This window comes from Vitis vinifera, chromosome 10, assembly GCF_030704535.1.
Source record: "Vitis vinifera cultivar Pinot Noir 40024 chromosome 10, ASM3070453v1".
Taxonomy (NCBI): Eukaryota; Viridiplantae; Streptophyta; class Magnoliopsida; order Vitales; family Vitaceae; genus Vitis; species Vitis vinifera.
Window position 1 is genome coordinate 4414477 of NC_081814.1, and position 16247 is coordinate 4430723.

Genomic DNA, 16247 nt, shown 5'->3' on the forward strand with positions numbered 1-16247 from the left:
TTTGTTTTGTTTTCCTCTCCCTGTCATGGAAGTATAACAATAAATAATGCTTCTTTGATTCTAGGCAAAATAGATGGGAAAAAATTAGGAAAGAATACAATTCCTTAATACCATGAAAGCAAGGAAAAAAATACTCAACCCCAGATTAATTCACTGGATAACTAAGCTTAGAAATGTTTGGCTTTTCATAGTAATCTCTTCATGTTAATCCATGCCCAAGACACAAACATTGGATAGAAGGCTTAAATGGACCATAAGAATTTTTGTTTGATTACCTTCCATCTTCTTCCTTAACCAAAATGAGGAGACCAATAGAACCATAATCACAGCAGCCCCCACCACCAAAACTGCCATCATCCCCTTCTTCGCAAGGAAACCTTTTGACTGCTTTTGATTTTCAGCTAAAAAAATAGACGAAAAAAGAAACCATCATAAATGATCTCATAAATCTGAGAGAGAAATCGTTCATGAATCCTGACAATTAAATGTTAGGATACCTAGAGTGATGGCATCCACACACACATATAAGTCTTATGTAGGGAATCAAATGATCTGTGGGATAATCGAAGCCCTGCCACACAACCCTCTTGTCATCGTTTTGGATCAAGACTAGGTTTCAGGTATCTAACAGCTGAGTCACAGTAGCGTTCACTGATGAGATGTGTAAAGACAAACAGTGCACAACTGAAGAACGGAATTGCAATAGCTTCAGCCATGTCCTCTCCGGAAGCTTCTGCCATGTCAGCTATTAGTTAGAGATTTGTTAGATTTTGTTTTGATCAGTTTGCAAATTAGTTGGCAACAGATTACTAGGCAAAACAGAACACTCTGCCTTTGTGTATATAAACAGAGTACAACCGACCTCTGTTCTAGTAATAAGAAAAATAAACTTCAGTCCCTCCAATATTTGTTTTCTGGCTCCATTGTTTTCTTCCATTTTCTTTTCTTAGTCACCAAACAGTTTCTTCACATGGTATCGGAGATCTCATTTTTCTTTCTTTAAGCAAGAGAATGTCTCTCTCAGTCTGGATTTGTCTCTACTGCACCAAGCCTGAATGTGTTGCAAAAGACAAATGTGTCTTCTCCATTCACAACCACTCTTAGCACAGCACTCTCAATCAAACTCGATCGGGATAATTTTCTTTTATGGAAATCTCAAGTATTACCTGCAGCTAGAGGTCATGGCATTGAAGGCTACCTGTTTGGCACAAAGCCACAACCACCAGAATTCTTGGAATCTAAACAATGTCAGGATTATCAATCCTGAATTTGAACAATAGAACAGAGAAGACCAATTACTACCAAGGATAAAAATATCAGTAATTACGGATATATTGGTACTTGAATTTTACATATATATCGGATATATCAAAGATATATCAGTGGATACACCAAAAATTCATCAAAACTTATGAAAATGTAAGAAAAAAAACTCTTAAAAATGAAATTAGAAATATAATAGACATTTTAAATTTGTTTTTGTTGAAGAAATTAATATATGTATGATATGATTTGTGATATTAAATTTAATTATATAGTGTGATAAGAAATGTGAATTTTGTAAGTATAGACTCATTATAAAGTTAAATTATTATAAATATACTAATGATGTGATTTAAATATATTATTATGTTAAGTTAATTTACTTACCTCTATTGAAAATATATTAATTAATTATAAAAATGTATTAATTTAAATTCAATGTTATACTAATTTAAAAATGTACTAAGTTAATTTATTCTTAATATACTATTATTACACTTGAATATCAAAATAAAATAAAATTATTAATTAAAAACTAAATTATTGTAAATGTACTAATTATGTTATTTAAATATATTTATGATTTTTATTTTAAAATATTGGTACATTTTGATACAAAATATTTTTATTTAAAAATATTGATAATTTTATTTATGATTTTATATTTAATTAGTATATAAAATAAATTATAAGATAATTAAAATTAACTTATTTATAATAATTTAATTTTTTACCGATTTTTCACCGATATATCTCCGAAATTTCAATGATTTTTTCCCATTTAAGGCCGAATTTTGCTTTTATCATCAATATATCCATGATTACCGATATATCGTCGATATATAGCCGATATTTACCGACATTTCCATCAGACAATATATCTTACCTATATATCATATCCATCTCCTCCGATACATGATATATCGCCGATATATCCCGATATTTTCGTCCATGATTACTACTGAGTTGGTTGCTTTCGTCTTTATCAACTGTAATTCTAAGCCAAGTTGTTCGCTATACCACTTCACATGAACTCTAGATAACCTTGGAGCACTTGTTTACCTCAAAATCAAAAGCAAAATTGCTACAACTCAAGATGCAATAACAGTCATTAAGAAAATGATTTATGACAATGAGTGATTACTTTGCTAAGATGGAAAATATTTCAGATCAATGTGCAATGGCTGGTTGTTTTGTCAGTGAAGAAGATTTGGTACTTCATATTTTAGCAGGTCTCGGATCAGAATAAGATCCAATTGTATGCAGCATTACCACCCGTAATAACAGTGATCATATTTCTCTAAAGGAGACTCATGCTCTTCTACTCAATCAAGAAAGTAGAATTGAGGAATTATATGCAACTAATTCAGATTCACACCATTTATCTGTCAATTTTGCTGCTCATAAAAATGGAGGAAATCATGGTCATGGAAAAGGAAACTTGAACCCTCGAGGTCGAGGCAAAGGAAGAAATGAAGGTTTTTCTGGCATAAGCAATGGCAATAAACCTATTTGCCAAATTTGTGGTAAACAAGGGCACATAGCTCTTAGTTGTTGGCATTGAATGAATGAGAACTTTTAGCCTACATCATCCTCTACTAGCAGCAATAGCAACTATAAGACAACAGTCTACATGGCCACACCATATACAGTGATTGATCCAAGTTGGTATGCTGATAGTGGAGCTACAAATCATGTTACAGCTAAGATGAATAATCTGAGCTTGAAGAAGCCATATGAAGGATAGGAGAAGCTGATGATTGGAAATGGTAAGAGTCTTGACATTACACACATAGGTCACTCATATTATCCAATAACTTATGCCAAATTATTACACCTCGAAAACATACTTGGAGTGCCTAAAATTACTAAAAACTTAGTCAGCATCTCCAAACTTACTGCTGATAATCATATATTCATAGAATTTCACTCTGACTTTTGCCTTGTAAAGGACAAAACTACAAAGAATGTGCTGCTGTGAGGGAGACTTAAAGATGGCATATACCTGTTGATTGAGCCTCAACCTACTGCTGCATCCCAAAATAGAAAAACTCCAAGGCCTTTTGCTTCAAATTCTAACATGTCTATTAGCAGTTATCATCCAAACAACTCTTGCAATTCAGTTTGTTGCTCAATGATTGTTTCTAATGATGAAACCAATGTCTGTCATAGAAGGCTTGGTCATCCTTCTACCAAAATTTTAAGTCAAGTGCTAAAGACTTGTGGCTCAACTTACCAATATGGTAAAAGTCATGTGTTACCTTTTCCAAGTTTAGAAACCAAAACTGCTGCCCCTTTCAAGCTCATTCACTCGGATATGTGGGGAGCATCACCTGTAAATTCCACATTACTTAAAGAGGTGATTGGCAATGGCCAATTGCTCAAATTGTTCAAAGTTCTCCAATATTTGGTGCATTTGTCGTCTCCCATGGGAAGACAAGGCTGGCACTAGCCTACATGATGGTAAGTCAAGGGAAGAAAATTCTATTGACCACACTGAAACTTATATCGACGTAATCACACGTTGAGTTGGTGTCAATGTTATTTTATTGCTTTTCAAGTTTGCAAACCTATCGTCATGTATGTTAACGTTTTGGAAATGGAAAAGTTTGGTTTCGTAAGCATTTAAAAATAAATCATAAAATAAAAACTCAATTTTAAAAATTATAAATATAATACATTTCTTTAATAATAATTAAAATTTTGTAATTTTAAGTTGCTGTACTTTTTTATTTACATAAATATTATTTTTTTAATGATATAAATATTACATTAGCCCTAAATATTATTTTTGATTTTAGAATACATAAAACTTCAATTACTTTTTAAAAAAATTATTTTGTGGTTATTTTTAAATTTGATTATGAAGAACACTTTTTCTTTTTGAAATGAGATTGATTTGATTTAATCGAGGATTAATTATGTCTCCAATTCGATTTCTTGTTGGACGAAAGAACCACCGCCTGCAGGGAGGTCGAGTATATTGGCTTGCCTCATATGAGTGGCGCCAATATGACAAAAATATTTCTGCTGTTGGACGAAATGGCTCATAATAAATTTAGAAGTAAAGTTAACTTCCCATACATACAACATGTAAAGTGATAAAATGATAAATTATAAAATTAATAATATGCAAATAAAAAATAAAAAATAAAAAATATAAAATTTTATTTTTATAATTTTATGAAAATTTATAGAATTTTATATAAAATATAAAATTTTAATAATATGCAAATAAAAAATAAAAAATATAAAAAATTTGTGAAATTTTTATAAAATTGAAGCGTGAATAAGATAAATAATGAAATTTTATTTCAATTTTGAATACCTTTTGAATAATTAGATATTATAATTTTATGATTTAATAAAATAAAAAGTATAAATATATTTACATTTTATCATTGATATGGTAATATTAAACAAATGTTTTAAAATTTGTAATCATTTATATATTGTTTTAATTTTTAATGATTGTTTTAAATTTAATAATATATAAATTAAATATTTGTAATATGATACTTACACCATCATGGTTTGATTGTCAATCTTAAATTATAGTTGGACAACTTTTTTGATTTAATGATTAGTCCAATTTTGAAAATATTAGAAATAATGACTTCTAGCACAAACTCCTTTTACTTATATTCTTTGGTGCCGTGAGTTGTATGTAATATAAATGTTTGAGGAGTCTATGAAATTTCTTATTGAAATATGTGTTGAGTGTTAATGAGCATGAAATACATATTGACCCCAAATCCTATAAACTTAATCTTTTAAGAAAATTGGTTGTTCAAAATGATATTAGAGTTCAGTTTGTCTCTATCTCTGTCTGTTGAATATCAATCCAAATTATATACTCAAGTAACATATATTCATAGTAATAACACAATAGAGAAATTATTGACTTATGTTCAAACTAGGGATGGCAATGGGGCGGGTTCGAGACGGGTCGCCCCCATCCCAACCCTGTCCCATTTATTTGAAACAATTCTCATCCTCGTTCTATTTAAAAAATTAAACGGGGCGGGGCAGGGCGGGGCGAGGCAGGGCGGGCGGGTATGATAAATTCCCATACCCGCCTTGTTTAACTTTTTTTTTTTTTTTTTTAAAAAAAAAAATTACTTTTAAAATTTTTAATTATATTAAAATAAATATATTTTATAAATAATTAAATTATTATATTTTTTTATAACTTATTTTATTAAAAATATTTTATTATTATCTATATATTAAAAATTAAAAAATAAAATTTAAATTAAATTAATTTTAAATTTTAAATTTAATTTTATATATAATCGAGGCGGGGCAATACGCGAACCTGCCCCAGGTTTTTAAAAAAATTCTCAAACCCGTTCCAAACCCGTTTATTAAAATTAAACCTCGTCCCATTAGGGGCGGGGCAGGGCGGGTACCCGAAAAGACCCGCCCCATTGTCATCCCTAGTTCAAACTTCTCTATTTTGATATCATCTATTATGTTAAGTTTTGGGATTTTCCATTTGTAAAGAAGTTCATTTTAAAACAAGAGGGAAAGTTTACAAATAAGAGTCAAATATGGCTTAAGGGTAATCTTGAAAATTTTGCCAATAATTAGCTCAAAATTCCATCATTATTTTTGTGTTTTAATTGATACAAACACCCAATAAGTACTATGTTTTTTTTTCTCCAAAAGTTTGAATTGAACTTTGATGGATTTCCTAACTAAAAACCATCGATATTTCAATCAAGCATAAGAATACTAGTTTAATTGGTCACCTAAATTAGAATTGGTCACCTAAAGACCCTACTGAGGGACTCAATTAAGCTTTCAATGGAGTGAATATGTTTAATCAATTGTTTGACTTTATTCCATTTTTTAGCATACATTTATGTATTTAGAAGCCTTGCAAAACATGATGGGTCAATTTATGTAAAAAAAATATATATAATCATTTTATTTGTCATTCACATAAGCATGTATAAAAAGTGATCTATAAAAATAAATAAATTTAATGATATTGTGTGCACAATCTCTTGTCATGGTAAATAAATTTACATATGAGAGTTTGAGCATTTAGCGTGCATCCATAGTTATTGTTACCTCATTTATAGAATTGACTACTACATTAAATGAGTTTGCACCATTATGACATGTTTTCATAACAAATGCAGGTTGGTTAGGAAGAGGAAGAGTAGAGTTATTACCCAACATGAAAATAATTGTCAACATGGTAGGTCGATCTATTGCAGATTCTTGGACACATAAGAGTCCAATTTGGATGCATCTCAATACTTCATTTGCATGATTTGACTTTTCTAGTGATGGATCTACTATATCCAAGGCTTTGCCTTCTCTCCATAGGCTCCAAACCTAAAAAAAAAAAAAAAATTCTTCACTATTAGGTAGCTTATATGAGTGAATAAAGTAAGGAAAAATAGAGCAACAAAGGTTCAATTTACTCACACATCCAACTAAGTTGAAAGATGGACTATCATGATAATAAGTCGAGTTTCTTCTCCCAGTAATAATCTCTAATAGCAAAACCCCAAAGCTATATACATCAGACTTTATTGAAAATAGTCCTTCCATTGCATACTCAGGTGACATATAACCACTGTAGCAAAAAACAAGAAAAATTATTAAGATTTAATCATGTGTTCCTTATTAGCTCCTCATATATGATACTTACTATGTTCCAACTACCCGATTTGTGCTTCCTTCAACTTGATTCTTGCCAAATAATCTAGCCATGCCAAAATCTGAAATTTTTGGGATCATATCAATATCTAATAGAATATTGCTTGCTTTTAGATCTCTATGTATGATTCTTAATCTTGAGTCTTGATGAAGATATAATATCCCTCGAGCAATTCCAATAATGATTTCAAAGCGCTTCCTCCAAGTCAACATTGATCTTTTTGTTTCATCTGTACAAAAAATATGAAGCATCAATTACTAATGAATGAATAGTTAAAATAGCTTCTCCAAGTGATTATGCAAGAACTAGAGGTAAAAGAGATCAACAAAATGGTAGAAGATAAGACATTGATACCAAAAATGAAATAGTCAAAGCTTTTGTTTGGCAAGTACTCATAGATTAGCATTTTCTCTTCTTCTTCAATACAACAACTTAGAAGCTTCACAAGATTCTTGTGTTGGAGTTTTGCAATTAGAGTGACTTCATTCTTAAATTCTTCTACTCCTTGTCCTGAATTCCTTGATAATCTTTTCACAGCTATTTCTTGTCCATTGGATAGTAGACCCTAACAATCATCAAAATATATATAGATTTAGCTTATTCATTGTTTGAATATAGTGAAAAAAATTCAACTTAATTAATATAATGACTATCATGAAACATGCATGCAAATTCAAAACACACCATTGATGATGACTACCTTATAAACTGTGCCAAAACCACCTCGTCCAAGTTTGTTAGTAAAAGAGAAATTATTTGTTGCTGCAATTACAATGCTTAGATCAAAGAATTGTAATTCAGAATTTTCTCCATTTTCATCTATCTCCTTTGCTTTTGAATAGTGTTTGAGCCTTGTAGCTTTTGAGCTCATATTAAACAACGTTTTACATTGTCTTCCTTTACCTGCATGATATCAAGATAACCAACAAATTATCAATGTTTAATTGTTATATTTTCTAGTACTTCAGAGTTTTTGGAATCATTCTACTCTATTTTATTGCGGTAATCTTAAAAGAAGAAGGCAAAATAAATGAAAATTGTCATTACTTCATTACCACAAACTTTGAAATACCTTTTCTTTTCTTCATTATCAACCAAGATGAACAAATCGTGGGAATCATGAAGAAAACAACCCCGACGGCGAGAATCACTATCATCATCTTCTTGTGAAAGAAAGTTTTTTTTCTTTCATTTTCTGCTATAGAAGGGAAAAAAAATGTAGAAAAATCATCATTAATCTTAAAAGTCTTAAAACCTTTGTTTGATGTAAGGGAGACGAAAACCATATAACATGATTATAAAACTTAATAAAGAAGAGTGCTAGGGTGAACATCAATAGATGAGCCTCAAATTTAGAAAAATACGAAGCTAGGTTTCATTGACGGTTTACTAATACAACCTCAAGTTGAACCCAATCTAATATATATATATATATTCATAATTTTAAAATTCACAAGTTGAATACTTTTTTAAAATGTATTAAATATTTATAATTGTGATGAACTACTAATAGTATTTGATATTTTTAGTAACATTAGGTTAATTTAATTTGTCTTTACTTTTTGTCATATTTAATCATGAAGTTGGAACAAAAAATAAATAAAGTTAAGTATAAAACAAAAATAAATCATCTTTTATAATACTTATGAACATGATATTAAAATAATCTGTACCAAAATTAATTTCTTTTATTATATATAATTGTATTATATTGTTGTCATAGCATATTACGTATGTTATCTTTCTTCATTTATAAGTCATTAGTAATTATAAAATTTATTTTGCAAGGACATTTAGTTGATTAAATATGTGAGTGATGTTATAATTAATATCAAAAGGTTTATTATTCATTTAATAAAAATGAATTATTTGATCAATTTGTCCTAATCTATCCTTGGATTGGTTTACAATACTACATTATAAACTTTTTTTTTTTCTATTCCATGTAGGATATCAATTTGGAGTTAGAATGTGGAAAGAAATAAGTCATTGTATTTAATTTCTTTGAATAATTTCGAGTAAGATAAGCTTGGATAATTAATTTTGTGAGTAAGTAGGAACGCATACCTAAAATAATAGCATCCACGCGAACAAATAAATCTTGGCCCCCTTGGGCTAAGGTTCTGATGTCCATTAAATCCCCGTACCAAGACAAGCACCCACTTCCTCCTGTGCTCACATCAGCGCTAGTGCATGCACGGCAGTTACAGTCATTCAAGCACTCCTTTTTACAGCCTTCCAAGTTCAAACTCTCGTTAACACGTGCCGTCGATGCATCTGGTGGCTTCACACCTGCTATTTTTATGAACCCTTCCCCACTCCTACAGGTATTCGTGCCTTGGATCCTCACACACCCACCCGACCCGTCTCTCAAGGACCAGTCACGTTGCGACTTGGGCTCGAATCCCGCAAGGCATGTGCACTCAAAGCCAGCTCCTGTGTAGACGTCGCAGTTGCTGTTGAGCCCACACCGACCGTAGTTGTCGCAGGGGTCCCTCGCCGCCGACCGGATCGCTACCAATTGGTGGTTTCGTTCGTCCAACGTGTAGCGCTGGTAGAGTCCATCACTGCCCAACTTAATGCTTGAGAAAGTGGAAGAATTCACGAGGGTGAATTCCATCGAGACCTCATCCCCAGTGTTCCAAAACCGGATGTCGAATATGAAGGTAGTTAACATCTCCGGCACACCCACGAATCCAAGACCGTTCCAGGGGCCCGTTCGCCAAATCCACTTGGAACCCATAGACAAGAACAGTTGAGGAGATCCATTCACATCCAACTTAAACGAGTATTCACCTGCTCCCGGGTCTTCCGGTGACTTCCAAGATGTTAAGAACCGATTCAACCCAGTTCTCCGGTCAAGTCCTAGCTTCATGTGGGGAAGAATGGTGTATGTCGGGTGATCGAAGCTTTGCCAAACAACCCTCTTGTCATCGTTTTGGATCAAGACTAGGTTTCCGGTATCTAACAGCTGAGCCACAGTAGCGTTGACTGATGAGATGGAAACGTTTGTGGACCATACATGATACGTTCTTCCTACAAAATGACCGGTTAGCACAAGGGCACTCTTCGAGCGAGTGTCAGCTCCAATATCTCCAGAACGAAGAAGGGAGAAAACAGAGAAAAGATTGAGCAGAAAAAAAAAGAATAAGGAAAAAAGAGAGAGTTCTGATCCAAAATCTCATATCCCCCCTGCAGACCTCCTCCGAGAGTTTTATGCCTTCTCTTCGGAAAAAACAAAACCAACGCGGCACAACCCTCTAACAGAATTGGTTACAACCAGAAATAGTAAATTGCAGGAAAAATAAAACCAGAGCTTCACGTCCCTTTCCTTACACGACGTAATCGTTCATCCACGTTGGTGGTTTTCTGGGCCTGCGTGGGCCTGAGTTGGACTGGGCCTTGGAATGCTTGGTGACTAGCTGAGTGGCAGCATTGAGCTCTTCTGTGGGAGGTACTTTAGGTGTATTGGGCTCTTCCACAACGGATGCTTCAGTTGTCTGTACATGTTGCTGTAACGGGATGGCCACGAATGTATCATTCCCCACTCCATGAAAATCGACCTTGTCCTCAAGGTGGTAATCAGGGTAAAGTCTACAGAATGCGACAAAATCTTCCCAGGTTGCGTTCTCAGGGTCACTGGCGGTCCACTGCACCAGAATTTGTTGGACTTCTTTTCCCTGTCGGAGAATCGTTCGAACAGCACAAATAGCCGCTGGTACTAATAGAGGATGGATGCCCATAGTTGCGGTCGGGAGTGGATAAACTTTGTCAGGAACGGGTCCTCGAAAAGGCTTAAGGGCAGATATGTGAAACACGGGATGGATCTTGCAGCCACTGGGTAATGCTAAACGATAAGCGACGGCCCCAATCCGCTCAAGCACTTGGTACGGTCCATAATACCGTTTGGCCAATTTTTGGTAGGGACGATGAGCTGCAGTAGTTTGCCGATACGGTTGTAAGCGAACAAGAACCATATCTCCTACTTCAAGCTGCAGGTCGCGCCGATGTGCATTAGCCTTTTGCGTCATCCGGTGTTGAGCTTGACGTAGATTCTCCTTCAAGGTACGGAGCAAGGTATCGCGCTCCACAAGTGCCTCATCGAGGGCTTGGATTGAAGTAGAGCCCTGGGTATAAGCTGGAATGATCGGAGGGGGACGTCCGAATAAGGCCTGAAAAGGAGTCATTTTTAGGCCACTATGATAACTGGAATTATAACAAAATTCAGCCCATCCGAGAAAAGAGATCCACGAGTGTGGTTTCTCATTCGTGAATGCACGTAAGTACTGCTCTAGTCCCCGATTGACGACTTCGGACTGCCCGTCCGTTTGTGGGTGGTAAGCCGTACTATGGCGCAAGGATGTCCCGCTAAGCTTAAAAAGTGTCTGCCAAAATTTACTCATGAAGACAGGGTCGCGATCGGATATGATCGAACTCGGAAACCCATGAATCTTGACCACAATTGCCGCAAAAACTTCCGCTGATTTGGCGGCTGTGAACTGAGTTGGCAAAGCCCCGAAGTGCGCTGACTTGGTGAGACGGTCGACCACCACCATGATAACTGTAAAATTGCGGGAAGGGGGCAGGTTGGTAATGAAGTCCATGGTGACTTCGTTCCATACCAACGAAGGAACTGGGAGTGGCTGGAGGAGTCCAGCTGGTGCTTGGGTTGAATACTTCGTCTGTTGACAAACTAAGCATGCTGAAACATATTGCTCCACATCTGCCCGCATGCGTGGCCAATAAAAAAGAGTAGCCAAGAGAACCAAGGTACGTTTTACTCCACCATGACCCGCGAATGGTGTAGCATGAAACTCGTGCAACAGTAGGGCCTTTAAGGAAGAGTTGGGGCTGATGTAGTATCTAAGCTTGAAGAACAACAAGCCATCATGAAGGGAATAGTCCGAAGAAAGGGAACCTGTCGTGAACTGTTGATGAAGGGAGACTAAGTCCGAGAGTGTAGAGTTTTCTTGACGAAGGGTGGTCAAAAACTCTAAGGAGGGGTGGCTCGAGAACGACAGACATGAAGGCGCGGATAGCGCAGGCTGTTCCAATTCCTCTTCATGGACCCGAGACAAAGCGTCCGCCGCTTGATTAGCACGCCCCGGCTTATATTCGATCCGAAAATGGTAGCCCAACAACTTCCGGATATAAATCTGTTGATCTGGAGTTTGTACCACCTGCTGCAATAATTCTTTGATGCTTTTGTGATCCGTTCGAATAATGAAAAACCTGCCCAATAGGTATTGGCGCCATTTATGTACTGCCTCAGCAATGGCGTGAAGTTCCTTGAGGTATGTTGATGAAGCTTGTAGGCGTGGACCCAATTTCTTGCTGAAATAAGAGATTGGATGACCTACTTGCATGAGAACGGCGCCTATTCCCACATTAGACGCGTCAGTCTCGATCACGAAGGTCTTATTGAAATCTGGCAACCGTAAAACTGGCGCTGCAACCATTGCACTTTTCAGGGCATCAAAAGCCACGGTAACCTCCGGAGTCCAATTAAAAGCGTCTTTGCGTAACAAATCCGTGAGTGGAGCCGCGATTGAAGCATAACCGTGAATGAACCGCCGATAATAGCCAGTAAGGCCGAGGAAACCTCGGAGGTGCTTCAAGGTGCGGGGTATGGGCCACTTCATCATGGCATCGAGTTTTTGCGGATCAGCACGTACCCCGCCAGCAGAAACTATGTGTCCCAAATACTCAATTGTCTCCTGGCAAAAGTGGCATTTGGAGAGCTTGACGTAAAAACTACCCTTGTGAAGGCAAGTCAAAACCTGCTCCAGATGAGTAACATGCTCAGAAATAGTAGTACTGTAAACCAGAATATCGTCAAAAAAAACGATTACAAACTTGCGCAAGAATGCAGCAAACAACTGGTTCATTGTGGCTTGAAAAGTGGATGGGGCATTCGACAACCCAAAAGGCATGACGAGAAATTCGTAGTGGCCCTCATGAGTCCGAAACGCTGTTTTATAGACGTCCCGATTATGTACCCTGATTTGGTGGTAACCAACCCGGAGGTCCAGTTTGCTAAAAATAGTAGCGCCTCCTAGTTCGTCCAAAAGCTCGTCAATGGTTGGAATCGGGAATTTATCTTTGATCGTTACTGCATTGAGAGCGCGATAATCGACACAAAAGCGATAGGTACCGTCCTTTTTTTTAACCAATAACACCGGAGAGGAGAAAGGACTTTGACTTGGCCGAATTATACCTTGATCAAGCATCTCTCGAATTAATTTTTCCATCTCATTTTTTTGGAAGTGTGGATATCGATAAGGACGAACATTCACTGGCTTTGAATTAGGAATGAGATGGATCTTATGGTCAATGGTGCGGTGCGGGGGAAGGCCTGTTGGCGGAAGGAACAGGGCACGAAATTTCTGCAAAGTAGTAGAGATAGCCACGGGCAAGGTATTGGGAAAAATAAGTGTATTCTCTTTGGTAACCAAAGAGGCAGTTTCCAACTCTTCTGTTGCTAGTGGCTGCAAGGCAAACATGCTGTGGACATTTGAACTGTGGATCAGTGCCTGAAATTGATTAAAAGTAATCAAGCTAGAAGACTGGTGCAAATCCCCATGGAGAATGATCGGACGCCCTTCCCAACAAAACTCCATTGACAGGGCTGCATAATCATGGGCAACACGACCCAATTGTTGCAGCCATTGAATTCCAAGAACGACGTCAGGTCCTTCAATTGGCAGGATAAAAAGATCTAAGGGAAACACATTCCCTTGCAACGTCAAAGCAACTTGGGGGCAAGTGTGCTGGCAAATTAAATAATCTCCATTGCCAATGTAAACTCGAAATTTAGGAGTTGGTTGAATAGGGAGGCCCAAACGCTCCACCAAAGCCGGTTTAATAAAATTGTGAGTACTACCACTGTCGATGAGCACATGGAAGCAATGAGACCCAAACTCACCAACTAAACGCAGGGAGCGAGGATTACCTTGGCCCGCCAAGGCATTGAGGCTGGAAATGTCGCCCGTGACCAAGTCCTCGGTCGGTTCGGTCGCCACACCATCTTCATCTATAGCCTCATCAATATCATCCGTTCCCAAAAGAAGCAAAAATTTGCTGCGACAACGATGATTAGCAGAATATTTTTGGTCACAATTATAGCATAATCCCTTTTCGCGCTTTTCTCGTAACTCAGTAGGGGTGAGGCGACGAATAGGTAAAGCAGGGGTCGGAGCTATGGGTGGTGTTTGCTTATGCCCGATTGTTGTCGGTGGTGAGGCCGGAACGGGGGTGGTTGTCTGAAACGGGCCCGTCGAAACGGCCGTTACAACATGCTGTCTAGTGGAACTCACCGTGGACGTGTTGGCAGCATTGGAAGATGACCACTTATGCCAAGGGCGAGCGCTCTGCTTGATCTCCTCACAGCGAGTTTCATAGGCTCGAGCTAAGGCAAAAGCCTCCATCAACGTGGACGGCCGTGAGAAAAGTAGCTCACGACGAATATCCGATTTCAAGCCGGTAATGAAAAAACTAATCAACAACGGCTCAGAAATTCCCGTGACTTTATTCATCAGGTCCTCGAAGGCCGACTGAAATTCCGCCACAGTCGAAGTCTGAGTGAGCTTAGATAGATTACCTTGATGGTCTTCATAGAGGGAAGCTCCAAAACGGTGCTTCAGACTGAGTAAAAATGCCTTCCACGAAGACAACAGATTATTGGCCTTCATCCATTGATACCAACCTGCTGCCGGACCTTCCATATGGAAGGAGACAATCCGCAACCGGAGCGGCTCAGGTGTTCCATGAAAATCAAAAAATTCCTCAACGCGAAATACCCACCCGTGTGGATCGGTTCCGTTAAACTTCGGAATCTCCATTTTCATAAAACGTAAGGCAGTGGCTAACTCATTACTTCCAACACCCATCTCAGGAACAGGCGGCGGGGCCGGTGGAGGACCCAAAAGACCCGCAGACGATCCACGAAACTGAGAACGAAACTCCTCCAGTCGTGAATCAACAGTAGACATATATTGTTGGAGTATTTGATGAAACGACACCGTTTGGCTCTCAAATTGAGCTTCAAATTGATCCTGCAAAGCCTTAACCGCTGAAAGCACATCCGAGTCCGCCATCAAAGGAGTCGATGAAAGCACCAATTGATACGTTCTTCCTACAAAATGACCGGTTAGCACAAGGGCACTCTTCGAGCGAGTGTCAGCTCCAATATCTCCAGAACGAAGAAGGGAGAAAACAGAGAAAAGATTGAGCAGAAAAAAAAAAGAATAAAGAAAAAAGAGAGAGTTCTGATCCAAAATCTCATATCCCCCCTGCAGACCTCCTCCGAGAGTTTTATGCCTTCTCTTCGGAAAAAACAAAACCAACGCGGCACAACCCTCTAACAGAATTGGTTACAACCAGAAATAGTAAATTGCAGGAAAAATAAAACCAGAGCTTCACGTCCCTTTCCTTACACGACGTAATCGTTCATCCACGTTGGTGGTTTTCTGGGCCTGCGTGGGCCTGAGTTGGACTGGGCCTTGGAATGCTTGGTGACTAGCTGAGTGGCAGCATTGAGCTCTTCTGTGGGAGGTACTTTAGGTGTATTGGGCTCTTCCACAACGGATGCTTCAGTTGTCTGTACATGTTGCTGTAACGGGATGGCCACGAATGTATCAATACATGAGTGTTTCCGCGGTGCAGAAGGAGGTTTCCAGAAGTGTTGATGGAGAGGACTCCGGAGCTATCGTTGATAGGATGGTCTCTGTTAAGAACCCATACAACGGTTTGTTCACGAATTGTGTTGTACCAAACTCCAATATATCGGAGTGTAGAATTCCGTGGACTGAAGAAGCCAAGAGCGAACCTGGACTGTTTAGAGACTAGAAGGTCACCATCTCTGAAGGGTTGGTTGGGAGTTATGGTGTTAGTGGAGCTGCAAAGTGGGAGCATAAGGAATAGAAGCAAGTACTGAAGAAACATCTTTACAGGATGCATATGTGACTTCATGATAAAGTGATGACTTCCGTGTTACCGATGCTGAGCGCTGGTGGAAGAGACAGAGCAATTCTACAACACAAACTAACGAGGCATACCGTGAAGGAACGAGTTGCAGGTGGATTGAAGTACTAGCGCGTGGCGACTACGTGACGGAGCTTAATGATAATAAGTAAGGTTCAAAGAATCAGAAGTACTGACAATGATATCTACCTAAAACTGAATCGATTGAAGAGATTTGAAGGGCAGAAGAAGTCATTACTTAAAAGAGGTGGTTGGCGATGGCCAATTGCTCAAATCGTTCAAAGTTCTCCGATATTTGGTGCATTTGCTGTCTCCCACGGGAAGA

General features: G+C 37.7%; 1 protein-coding gene across 3 annotated transcripts; it reads right to left on the reverse strand.

Moving 5' to 3' along the window:
- Positions 1-6219: 6219 nt before the first annotated feature.
- On the reverse strand, positions 6220-10071 carry LOC104878411 (G-type lectin S-receptor-like serine/threonine-protein kinase At1g11410). Of its 3 annotated transcripts, none has more exons than XM_019218486.2 (7): positions 9008-10071; positions 8013-8135; positions 7641-7843; positions 7295-7505; positions 6932-7169; positions 6706-6856; positions 6220-6612 (listed from the first exon to the last, which is right to left on the reverse strand). In XM_019218486.2, exons 1-7 carry the CDS (start codon positions 9813-9815, stop codon positions 6316-6318), a joined length of 2031 nt encoding a protein of 676 aa, XP_019074031.2. In that variant the 5' UTR covers positions 9816-10071; the 3' UTR covers positions 6220-6315. The 3 variants fall into 3 exon arrangements, with proteins under 3 accessions (XP_019074031.2, XP_059596398.1, XP_059596399.1); XM_059740415.1 differs by having other exon boundaries at positions 8013-8138; positions 9008-9961; XM_059740416.1 differs by lacking the exon at positions 8013-8135 and having other exon boundaries at positions 9008-9961.
- Between the last annotated feature and the right edge of the window lie 6176 nt (positions 10072-16247).